A 12,608-nucleotide genomic window follows, 5' to 3' on the forward strand; every position below is an offset into this window, starting at 1 on the left:
CAGATGAATGTTGCGGATCGAGACAGATCACCGTTGGAGTATTATTGTTTCGAGAAAACGAAAAGACGAAAAGTGATAAGGAAGGAAAGGAATCCCTACTTGTGGAAGTTTAAAAGTCTAACATGTAACATATTCTCGTGTGGTTTCCAGTGTCAATATCTCAACAACTCTTTTTCTTAACTTTTTAGTGTTTTCTTCAATTGACATCAATACTACAATTGTCGTGTCTTAAATAACTGTGGTGGGTGTGAATCATCTTAGGTTATGCTCCTAAAATGCCAAGCATGTAGGAATAGTCATCATGACTTAAACTCTAATCAACTAATGCCCGTATCTCTTCGATAACTATCACGGCTTGCTTGAGACCCTCTCAAAATGAATCGGATCTCAAAATTCTTTCTTCCCATCAAGGCAGTTCATGTACCCTCAGCAAATACCAGTGCGAAAAAAAGTGGCAGCGAACTCACCAGTAAGAGTCAAAAGGTAATTTTTATCTATCACTCACTTCTTCTTGGATGCTATCCTTGCATCTGTGTGTGAAACATGTTAGCAAGGGATTGATAATTTCACTATCGATTCATTTCTGCAGCAGTCGCAACCAGGGGTGTCTTTGTAGGAAACTCTAAATTCCATTGTTTGTGTCTATGTTTCGAACCTGCTGCGAAAGGATGATGCCGGCTTATTGGAATCCCTGGCTGGTGCCAAGCACCTTGCTTAATCAGGATTCAACAAACCTTGTTCCAAATTAGTTCCCCCAATGACGCCACCTCTGCTTAGTATTTTGCACAAAACGTTAACGTACCCTTTATTAATATGATTTTTAGACAAAGAAAACCATTTTCGAAACTCTGCCCTTCTCTCTGTTAGTTTCCATGATAGCAACTGGAATGAAAACCCTCTTTGTTAGTCTATCTAATTTATTTCTTATCTCCTCTTCCCTTTAGCTTCTGATAAATTTAGGTCTCATCGAACAGTCTTCAAATGGATGCTTCTTCCTCCTGCCATTTGCTCAAAGGTCAGTGGATAAAGTGATCAAGGTTATAAATGAAGAATTTGCAGATATCGGAGCTGGCAAGATTTCGATTCCCTGCCTTACTCAAAGTTCGCTGTGGAAAAAAACAGGTGAGTGTAAACAGAGAATTCCTCATTTACACTAAAAATTAATGACACGGTAATTGAAATCTCTTTATTATTTAATTTTTTTGTTTTTTATTGATGTGGACTTAAGGGAATGTAAGATATGCACAAGTATTAACCCTTTTATTTAATTATCAGAATGACTAATCATTAAGTATACGATACCTGTTTAGTTTATCTATTTTTAAAGAAAATTGAATTGGGGCGGATTCAACTCATAAATCCACTCACTTCCTATGAATAACTTGGGAATGATTTAGAATTCATCTCTGGAACACAGTTTTTGTACTTGTCAGTCATTCTATAAAAGAACACTGAAGTTCATTTTCTCCTTTGAATTGCAACTGGGACTTACTTAGCTCCTTATTCGTAAATTAATGTTTCATTCATCTTTTTTCGTTTCTCCTAATCTTACAATGTGTACCTTTTTTCCAGGTAGATTTGATGAAAATGTAGGAGAACTATATCACGTCAGAAATAGACATGATAAGCAGTTCATAATGAGTCCGGTAAGATATCTCTATGAACTTATCATCACGTGTCTATCTGTTCAGCAATTCGTCTATTGACCCTCAGTATTTTTATTCTGCTATTTTAAGTATTCTCAGTCCCATTCTTGATGCTACTTCAGCTCCTTTTTTTTTCTTTTTTTTTCAAAAAAATGAATCTCATCATGATAAAATGACAGCAATTGTTTTGAAATTTTTGAATGTATGATATGAAAGCATTTTTCCCGCAATATGGGTGAAAAATGCAATCAAATGAATATGAAACTCTAATTCAAATCCCTCCTCACATGTTGGAGGTTAAACCTCAGCACTTGTGAAGGATCATCTGGAATACGGGCTTGTGTTGATAGAGCAACTTCACCGTTCCTCTACTCCATGTAAAATTCATTGAATTTCCCACATAGTATTCAGGATAATTACTTCTTAAGATTAGAATATTTTAGAAGACAAACGTATAAAATTAGCAGCCTCTGATTGCCAAAAAACTGCATTGATGTCAAAAGCTGTAAAATCTTAGCACTGGTTAAGGCTCTTGTGCCCTTCTCCTCATGGTTTTCATCTTGTGGTTAAACGTCTAAGTTATGTCATTCTTCAAGTTTTTTGTTTTTTGCTATCAACTAGGATTTTTAGATCTCGATCATTTCAGTAGTACGCAACTAAATTCCTCTCCTTCATAATGCAAGAAAGTTAGGAAGAAAGCAATCAAAGTTTTTGACTTGGAAATAAAGAGATGGTAAGGTGTTACATCGAAAAAAAAGACCCTAGCACAGACAGTGCTGTTGCCGAAGAATCAACATCAACAACAAATGATAATTATGATTTGGAAGATCATTTACAGCATTTTTCTCACATTGCAAGAAGCCATTGATTCCATGAGATAAGTAGAACCTCCACATCTTGCATTTAGGTATGTGAAATCTAATCCAAATCTAAACCTGGGGTGCTTTTCTATAAAAAATAACAGTCCCAGCACAATATTGCATTCTGATCCTTTTTAGGCCTCGTGTTCATTTTTATTAAGATTGGTCCCATCATATTTTTCTTTATTTTTTTTCTTGCAGACTCATGAGGAGTCAATAACGCACTTACTGTCGTCAATTCCACCTTTGTCTCACAAACAACTGCCTCTTCTCCTGTACCAAATTTCATCAAAATTTCGAGATGAGCTGAAACCAAGATTTGGACTCATTCGAAGCAATGAATTTCTTATGGCAGATCTATATTCGTTTGATAAGTCACCAGAAGCTGCGGAAGAAACATACAATCATGTCCGAACAACAATCAAACATATTTTCAAGAGACTTGGAATGTTTGTCACTGAAGGTAGGTATGTTTCACCTTTTCAGCTCTTTTAAGTTAGGTACCTATTCATACAAAATAGGACCGGAGCAAATTTTTTGATGGTGATGAATTTTAACATGTAACAAAAGTAACTGGCAAAGCTCATGTGAATGAACAAAGATTCTCTTTTAAAGGAAAGTTTTGTTCTCTTGCCTCCAGAAATGGTCTTCGTCAGGAATTCGGAGGAGAATTTTTCTCTGCATCTTAAGGTTCATGGTGACTGCAGAAAGACCTGCCAAAAACGCTCTTGTCACCCAAAACAGGTGTTTTTTTATCTTTCATTAGTTCAGTTAAATTGGCTGGAACAAAATTTTTCTCAGGTGTGTAAAAATCAGAAGAACCGTTACAGGAGTTAAACACAAATAAAAAAATTGCATACTGTAAGGGATTTTTTGAGTCAACAAGTTAAAGGCATTCATGAGCTTGTAGAAAGGCCTGAATTTAAAGGAATGTCCAGGTTTTAGAAGTAAATTATGAATAAAGTATCCTCTTGTCTAACTTCTTCTCATTTAGAGATCATAGAAATTTGTAAATTCTTTTTCAGTAAAAGGTGATGCTGGCATGATGGGAGGTGATTGTTCCCATGAATTGCATGTTTTGGCTGATATCGGTGATGATTCTATTCAACATTGCTCTACGTGTGATTACGCTGCCAATAAAAGTTTGGGAGACGCTCATACTTGTAATCAGTGCAAGTCTAGTAATCTAAAAGAACATAAAGGAATAGAGGTAAAGTTCCTCTGCTTCTGTTGAGTGTTTGTGCTTATGCACGTTTCTTAGTTTTAATATTTTTCAAGCGTTAAAGAAGTGCTAAGAAAACTATGATGATCCTCTACATTTAAAGTTTTTTCCCGGATTGTTCAAGATTGTTGTGATAGTGAGGTCAGATTTTGAAATGTTTAAATTATGAAAGAAGTGCTTATTCTAAGAAATCAATAGCAATCCTCATTATTAAAGTTTCCTCTGAATTATTCAAGAATCATGTGTGGCCAGCTTTTGAAATTCTGAAGATAAGATGTGAGTTTTCAGAGTTTCCCCTCCGATATTGTTTTTGGACCCAGAAATGTCTTATCAGATCAAGTTTAATAGAAACGCACAAAGGTGCATTTAGGAAAAAAAGGAGTTTGCAGGCATTTTGAATTTAATTAATCTGAAATTTTCCCCTGTCAAAAATTCTATCAGCAATAGAGATCCTCTACAGTTAAAGTTTCTTCCGCATCATTTAAGAATCATGTACATGTGTTGTCAGACTTTGAAATTCTGAAGTTGAGATAAAGTAAAACTGCAGAAATATGTGTCTCGGTTTGCAGCTTTGCTGACTTCCTGTCATACTTTATTTTCCACATCATGAAGAATCGAATGTAATTTTTTTAAAACTTCAGGGATTTTTCTTCTCCTTGTACAGAATTTTCTGCAAACATTTCAAGCCATGATGTTGGTTCAGTTTCTTTTAAAAAAATAAAATACCAGCGGAGATTTTGAACTATGTACTTACAACTGAGGGGCTTGGAGGGCAAGGCGCATAAAAGCAGTTTTTGAAAAATTGAATTATTGATGATTTGCATTGAAAGTAGTCTTAATGCATTTTCTGTGAAAATTTCGCTCCTAAATTCTAATTTTTAAGCATCATAAAGTCAGTTTGAACATTCTTTTCACCTGGAGGATCCATGTAATTTCGAAACTTCAAATCGTATTTCTCGACATAGCAATAACTGCGCTTATCCGCCTTGTTCTTCAAGCCCCTCAACTGAGATACACATTTTTGCAGTTTCACCATCCATACAATGATACTTGATGTAAATAAAGTTGTGTGTGTGTCATAATATGTATTATATTTTTCTGTTCTTCCTATGTTCAGGTTGCCCATTCATTTTTGTTAGGTGAAAAATATTCAAAACCTTTGACTGCCTCATTCAGAAATGCAGACAACAAACTTGTTCCTTTTGTCATGGGTAGCTACGGGATTGGAGTCAGTCGTATCATAAGTGCAGCCACAGAAGCACTGTCAACTGATGATGGTTTGAGGTGGCCATTACCCCTAGCACCTTTTTCTGTTTGCATCATTCCTCCAAAGGTGAGAAATACTCTGCCATGCGGAATCATAAATTACCTACTTACACCATTGCTTAAATATCGTGGGAAGCGGGTCCCCAATTTCCGCGGATAATTTGGAGGCAAAAAAATTTTAAATTTTCCTCGCGTATTTATTATAAACAGCAACTGAAGATATCTCTGTGCTCAATGTGAAGGCAATATCCCTTGTCAAGATCGGCTGTCCACGATTTCTGTGAAATATCCATGTTAAATAACTTGAAAATAAGTTATGTGTCAAGGAATCCTATGGCTTTCTCTCTCTCCTCTTTTTTTTTCTTTTTTCCTCTTTTTTTTTTGAAATTTTATTATATTTAACCATAAATTTTTACCTCAAAATCAATCATGTAAAGGGGGTCACTAACAGTCTTCAATAATACGGAAAGGAAATTGAGCAACGTGAATGGCAGTTAGGCTGATACCAGTTGAATCAATCCAATTGTCTTTTCAAGGTATCATTTAAAGCACTTTTGGGAAATTTTCTTGCGTTATCAACCACCATTTAATGAGAAATATTAAACGGTAGACCTGTGTTCTTAAAACAAACAAAAAGTCAAACGGAATCCAAGGGTGTTTCTTTCTTCTCTCAGCATGGTGAACAACGGATAGTTTTTCTCTCCCTGAATTCGTATCTGAATTTTTTGTTCTGCATTTTCAGGAGGATAAAAACAAAACAGATCCAATCAGCGCAGTTGAAAAAGTTTATGAAGCCGTCAATAAAATAGAAGATTTAAGAGGAGATGTAATCTTGGATGATAGAACCAATCAGACCATTGGAAAGCGTCTTCTGGATGGAAAAAAGTTGGGATTTCCTGTTATCATTGTGTTTGGAAAATCTGCATCGGAGGATATTCCTAAATATGAACTTCACGATGTTAACAAAGACGAATGTCATTACCTAGAGCTCCCTGATCTTCTTAAATATTTGAATGAAAAATATTCATCTGAACTTACACCTAAGTCTGTATTTGTTCATCAGTTCGTCTAGTGCTCTTCTGTAAATTAAAAACTTGCATTTAAGGTTGTGTTTTTTACTTTTTTCACTGATTAAAAAAATTACCGTCGAAAATTGTTCGAATCATTTTGTTCTAGTAACTCATTACTTTAAGCAAAATAAACTATATAAACTTAATACTTTTACACAATTCTTATTTTTGATGAGCTTTGTTTTTAAACTTTTTACATACTCCCAATATTTTTTTTGTAGTTATAATGGATTACTCAACATAATTCCTTCTGTATGATCTCCTCTATTTTCATTAAAGTTTCTCACAGCAGTCTGGGAAATTATTCTTGTAACTTGTGTAAATGTATCCCTCGAAGTCATAGAAATTTTCACAATTGATCATCATCAGTAAAATTTATTAATGCACTTCGCTACAGAACTCTGAATTGCTTCATTCTTAATGGACCAATTTTGTTCCAACTCATTGGGCACCCTCTGAAACCTGATAAGTTTGTAGTAAGTACATCTTTTAATGCGAAAAGAATAGAATAGATGAGCCTGCAAAAATTTGTGATTTTGCAAAATTCTTGAACATTTAATGTACATATGAGGATAAGCAAGGTGGAGAAATGGTGGCGGGTCCACCTTTGGCAGGGAAAACAAAGGCAAAGTCCGAAATGGTGTGGACCCAGCACCATTTCTCCACCCTATTGTTACATACTGTTCGGGCCACTTTTTAGCGTTTTTTATTTTTTATTTATGAGAATAAGGAAACAAAATACTTAAGAACACATTCAAGGTAAATAAAATTCTATTTCTCAAATTTTTCAAAAAATTAAAATTTAGAACTTTGAACAAAATTAATAATAAAAATGAAAATTGGACATCACGGACTATTTTTAAAACTTTGCTAGGTAAATTGATGGTAATCGATTGGAAAAGTTGCAAACCTCGTACCTCAATTTGTGGTATTGCAGATTTCTTGCCACATTTTACTTTTTCAACAGAGAGCGCCAACAACATTATTCCTTGAAAGATTTACTTTTTTTTTTCTGAAATTGTTCGCTAAAAAATAATTTGCATGGATTTGAAATGGTGCAACTTATTGGTTTTTTCTTTGCAAAAACAGAACAACAACAGAGATTTTGAAACATTGCAATCAAAGCGCTAGATTTGTGACTTTCATCATCAAAATTTAGGTGCTCTACAAGTCCGTTGAAAATTTGCATGCTATGAAATTTTATTTAAAATATCAATTTCACAATCATTTAAATTATAAGACAAGTTGTGCACCTGAAAGTAAAAGAAAGCCATCTGCGCTTTACAAGGGAATCTCAGGGTGAAAGTTGGTCATAGTGTCTTGATTTCCCTCCTTATGATACTTTTCATGAGAAAACACTCCTAGTTTCCTGTGTTTTTTATGCATTATTTAATGTAATATTTTTAAGAACTTATTCTAAAAGCTTTCATTAGAATATAAAATATATCCTATAATTTTCTTTATTTAAACATGCTTGGAGAAGCAGCAAATATAAATATAAAATTAAAAGTAATGAAAAGAATTGAATTTCTGACCATCATGCTGCCATGATATGCCACACTGTAGCTTAATGGTCAGAAATTCAAATATTTTCATTACATTTAATTTTATAATTTTCTTAATTGAAAAAAATATATATATAAAAAAAAACATGTGACAGGAGGGAAAAACTGGAGCACGAAGACTGTCTTTCTTCTCCGACGGTTTTGATAGAGACTAACGTACCGTCATGAACTACTATGCAGTGCCATTCATTCCTCTGACAAATCACCTTTACCATTAAAAAAGTCTTATATGCTCTAGCAAGATACTTACTTTATCTTTTATGAAATGCACCTATGACTTTATCAAAAGAGTACCTCACCAAAGATACTCAGAGTAAAGAGTGTGTTACTGTTTGAATTACTGTAGAGTGATCAGTTTTTTGCCAGGAGCCATCTTAAATTTTTTAGGGGCCAAATTAACTTTTTACATACGCTATGCTGTTTCACTTTGGCTCTCTGTCCTGTTTTTTGGTCTCCTAATTCTTAAGCTGCGCAGCGCACAGTACGTTGAGATTGCCGCTGCTGCATCACAATCACCATTGTCAGTTAAAAAAATTGACACAGTGCATCAATTTTTCTAAGCGCCAAAGCTCGATTTTTAAGCACATGGAACCCTCAGCAGTCAAAACACTGAGAGTAAATCTAGAATTCATCAGTCTTACCAAACCTACCTAAAATGAATAAATTACTTATAATACCTTATTAATTAGAATAAAATATGTAACAACACATTGATTCTTTGGCACAATGTTTTACAAAACTCTTAACTGTGAGTTGACTGTATAAAGCCAGTATGTACATAATACTTCAAACAACATTCTGATCATTATACATTCCTCAAAATGGAAGGCACTTAGAAAAGTTTTAGATGTGTAGGCAAAGTATAGAAAAAAGTCAATTGTATTAATAGGTAAGGACATGATATTTTTTTACTATTGCGATGGGAAATTAGGTCAGTAGGTAAGAGTGTTTTTCAGATTGGTTTATAAACATTAATCTTACAGCAGTTAACCTTCAAATTTGGAGAAAGCATTATTTTGACTACAAAACAGAAGTTACCTATACATGAAAAGTGTGAGACTCCTCAATGGAATATATTTAGAAAAGTTGCAAACAACCCTTTCCCTTCAAAATTTAAAAATGTAATTTTATCACAACAAAAATCTAAAATTACTAGTATAATTTATAGTAATATCAGACTCTTTACAAATTGAGTTAAAATTTCATGATTCATGGATTACAAAAGGTACTCTTACTTCATCGTATTGATTAGGGTACAGGAATTTTCAAGAGAGTTACAAAAAATGACAAAATGTGAAAGGTTTTACAGAAAATGGACAACGTGTAAACAACAAGAAGTTCAATATTTTCACAAGCAATTTGGAATCAGGTTATAAAAATCAGTTCGAGTTAAGTTCATACAGAGATAACAACAGAAATATAATGTAAAAACTTAAAAATGGCCAAAAAAAGAGAGTGATGAATAAAATTGAGATAAATTGTGGCAGAGAGACGTTTAAAAAGGAGTTTTGAAATCCTGATCTCCTAAATTAACTGTTAGATTGATCAAAAATCCTTCAGTAATGAAAATTAATTACTTAGTGAAAAATTGGGACAATAAGGGTCTTTTTCAATTAAATACCTGAAAACGCATCAATGTCTTAATATAAAGATTATTTACCTCTGGTCATGGGACAACATGATAGTTGGATGTTAGGAAAGCCATTTTACAGTTTTAAATTGGATTTGGGTGGAACAATGTATGAGCAGCTCAGTCACCACCAAAGGTTGATTTGTCGGATTTTTTTTCATGAGTATTTGGGGTTGTCAGAAAAGAGAGCTTCTTTTTTAAAAAGCACAAACCAAAAAACTCTCTTGAGTCTGTAGAATTAGATAGGTGCACTCTTTAAATTTTGACTGAAATTTTCACGTCTCAACTGGAATGTATACTGCTGTAGAAGATATCCATAGCTTGCCATTGCTTAGGTCCAAGTAAGATATGTGATCGTTTGCTTTTCATGAAGTCCACTGCTTGTTGAGGATTCCAGTTATTCTTCTGAAAAAACAAATCATGAAATATTAAGTATTGATCGTAAGGAAAATCAAATTACCGCAACAAAAGCAAAATATGAGAGTTTTATTTGAAAAATAAGATGGTCTTGATGTCTGAAGGAATCATTCACTCTGACCGAATTGTCATTAAACGCATAGTTCCTACAGCCGCTAAAGAGCGGGAGAGAAAGAAAAAAATTAGAATTAGGTATTAATCGATCAAGTATCTAGGTTAATGAGATGTATATTTTTTTGAATAATACTAGAAAATCAAGCACTTTCCTCAGCCTTTTTTGTAATTTTTTTTCAGTACGTACAATTTTTCTCGCATGTATGTGATTTCCAATTATGAGATTTTTGTTTTTGATTTTTGTGATTGATTTTGTTGGAAGCTTCCGACACCAAATGCTTCATTATTCATTAACAATGAGTTTTTTCTGCTGAAAACTAAGCAGTGGGGAGCTAAATTTTGCACCTCCTTAAAAATCAAAAACTTTCAAAGCCTTAAAAAAAACTTTGAAAAAACCATATGTTAGGCACTTTTTAAGACCGCACGAATCATGCAATAAAAGAAAACAAACATAGTTTTCTGATTTTTAAGTAAATATTCCTTGAGGAATCAAAGAATCTATGTTTCGCTGTGTTCAAAAATGCAAATTAATGTAAGTTGAACAGTTTTATCAAATCCTTTGAAATCAATGTATAAAATATTCAAGAGCAAAATTGCATACCTTAATAAGATAACAACCGACTAAAGTTGCGCTTCGAGTTCGTCCTGCTTTACAATGAACATAAACGCTCCCATTCTTGGTTTCTTTGATAGAATCAATGAACTTCACACCTTTCGCCAATTTATCTTGACAAGGGGCTGCAAATATGTCAATCGTTGGTAATTGCAAAAACTCAATTCCATTTTTCTTGTATTCCTATGACAGAACAGCAAATCAATAATCAGGATCAATCAAGTGATATGAGAAATACATAATGATCAAAAGTAGGAAGCAAAAAGGAGAAAGTCGTAAAAATTTCTTGAAAGGATTCTTGATAACCACTGCCTAGGATTTCGCCTTGTAACCAGTTCTCGCGCAGGGATTTCCCAGCAAGGTGTAGAGACTCCCTGCTAATGAGGGGAGTTCCAAATTTTTTAAAAAAATTGACTTTGAAACGCGAAAATGTGCATTCTTTCTCCAAAATTGCACCCTAAACAACTCAGTACTTTTGAAGCTGTACAATGCCCAAGATTCTGTCTACGTTTTACTTTTTTTCTAAAACTAATTTGATCGGGGAAAAATCTAACAAAAACTTACTATGTACACCATTGAAATGATGTTATTTCTTAACTATTAAATTGTTGAGTAAAATGATGAACAATTAAATGATTCCAAGAAAATGAAAAAATTACCAATATTGCTCACCTCTGCTGTGTTGCAAAAGAGAAGCTCATAATCTTCATTCATTGATACCACTCCTTTAACATTCTCTTTGGTGATGAGCTGAACAAAAGAAAAAGAGAAATTAGACAAATACAGGCTTTGCATTGTGATGTTGTAAATTTAAAGATAAGATAATTTTTGCGAAACCCAGGTACTAGACAGCAAAGACATAATTATGATAAAAAAATATCACCTACACTACCATAACTACTAAATTTTGTGTGGAAATCTTGGCTCGCTGTCTCATATCCTATCTGTGAAATTTTTTTCAGTCTTATGCTTTGACAGCATTCTTACATCTACCTCTTGTGTTCCAAAATTTCAACAGTGAATTTATTTGTTCAAAAAACGTTAGTTCTTATTAGTAGTTCCTTTTTTTCGAAGAGTAGGTGAGCCTCCAAAATCAGTGCCGGTTTTCATACATTAGACAAATCGCCATTACTCCTTTTTGGAGAGCAAAAATCTTGGTTACATGGGGATCTGCCAGTGCAGTACCCTAGAAAACATTGCATTGAACCAATCTACTTAGCTGGTTTTTCCTGGTTTTTTCCCCCTTTTTCAAGACTAATGTGAGTATAACTTCGTAGAGGAAAAGTCTATACTGTCACAGCATGAAAATTGAAATTTCATGGATGAAACAGAGTTTGATTGAAGCAGGAAATTAAAGAGATTGAAAAATCTTGAGTAGGCATAGTTGGCAACTTAATCTAAACCTACCCCAGGTTGTCGGAGCTGCCGAAAAAGAAATCAAGAAGGAAATCAGTTAATTTTTCCAGCATACCATGAAACATGTGTTCCAGCAGATGTTGAGGACCATTCCTAGGCTGAGATGTGACCTTTACATTAAAGTAGGTGCAAATTCTAAAATGTTTCCGAAAACAGGGAACTTTCACTTTTTTAAGTACCCAATATTTACTTGCTTTCCTTATGCGTCACACATCAGTCTTTGCTACACTAAAAATGTGATTTGGCAAAGTCATTTCTCTACGGAAAAAATACAGAAACTAATACTAAGGATATACTCGTTGCTCTTCAATGTTTCAAGATGCAAACTGCCAAAGGAGATAGATTAAAATTTGAATCATTCGAGGGATATGACTCGTGTCCAAAAAATTGCTGGGATTGAATTTACAAAGTTAGTTGGCTTCAAAAAGCAATAATTTAATTCTGATGAAAAATTTTACTCACGTCTTTGGTAACACTCTTAAATGGTAGAGCACCCAGTATTACGGTCTCGTCAATTCTGTCATACCATCTTCTGGAGGACACTTTCTCCATAAAAATGTTGTACATCAAAGTTGGATAAAAACTAACACGAGAGAACATTTTGGGAGATTGCATTCAAAGCCTTGTGACAATCTATACGTGGTCTTCCGTTGGCAAGGAATCACGCGAGCTTTAAAATTTAAATTTGTAACTACAGCTCAGAATTTCAGAAAGCTAAAATTTACAGCACAGCACACGCGTTTTTATTTACATAACATATACATACGAGCTGTCAAACGAGGTCACACA

At 33.9% G+C, this 12,608-nt stretch overlaps 2 protein-coding genes across 2 annotated transcripts; one reads left to right on the forward strand and one right to left on the reverse strand.

The window, feature by feature from the left end:
• The first annotated feature begins 91 nt into the window (after positions 1–91).
• Positions 92–6,147, forward strand: ProRS-m (prolyl-tRNA synthetase 2-like protein, mitochondrial). Its single transcript, XM_072301335.1, has 7 exons — positions 92–483; positions 945–1,122; positions 1,573–1,646; positions 2,708–2,969; positions 3,532–3,716; positions 4,846–5,061; positions 5,737–6,147. Exons 1-7 carry the CDS (start codon positions 376–378, stop codon positions 6,064–6,066), a joined length of 1,353 nt encoding a protein of 450 aa, XP_072157436.1. The 5' UTR covers positions 92–375; the 3' UTR covers positions 6,067–6,147.
• Positions 6,148–6,817: 670 nt separating this feature from the next.
• Positions 6,818–12,601, reverse strand: PTPMT1 (protein tyrosine phosphatase, mitochondrial 1). Its single transcript, XM_019059236.2, has 4 exons — positions 12,282–12,601; positions 11,076–11,153; positions 10,392–10,586; positions 6,818–9,664 (listed from the first exon to the last, which is right to left on the reverse strand). The coding sequence occupies exons 1-4, from the start codon at positions 12,432–12,434 to the stop codon at positions 9,542–9,544; spliced, it is 549 nt and encodes a 182-aa protein (XP_018914781.1). The 5' UTR covers positions 12,435–12,601; the 3' UTR covers positions 6,818–9,541.
• Between the last annotated feature and the right edge of the window lie 7 nt (positions 12,602–12,608).

Source organism: Bemisia tabaci, chromosome 6, assembly GCF_918797505.1.
Source record: "Bemisia tabaci chromosome 6, PGI_BMITA_v3".
NCBI classification, from domain to species: domain Eukaryota; kingdom Metazoa; phylum Arthropoda; class Insecta; order Hemiptera; family Aleyrodidae; genus Bemisia; species Bemisia tabaci.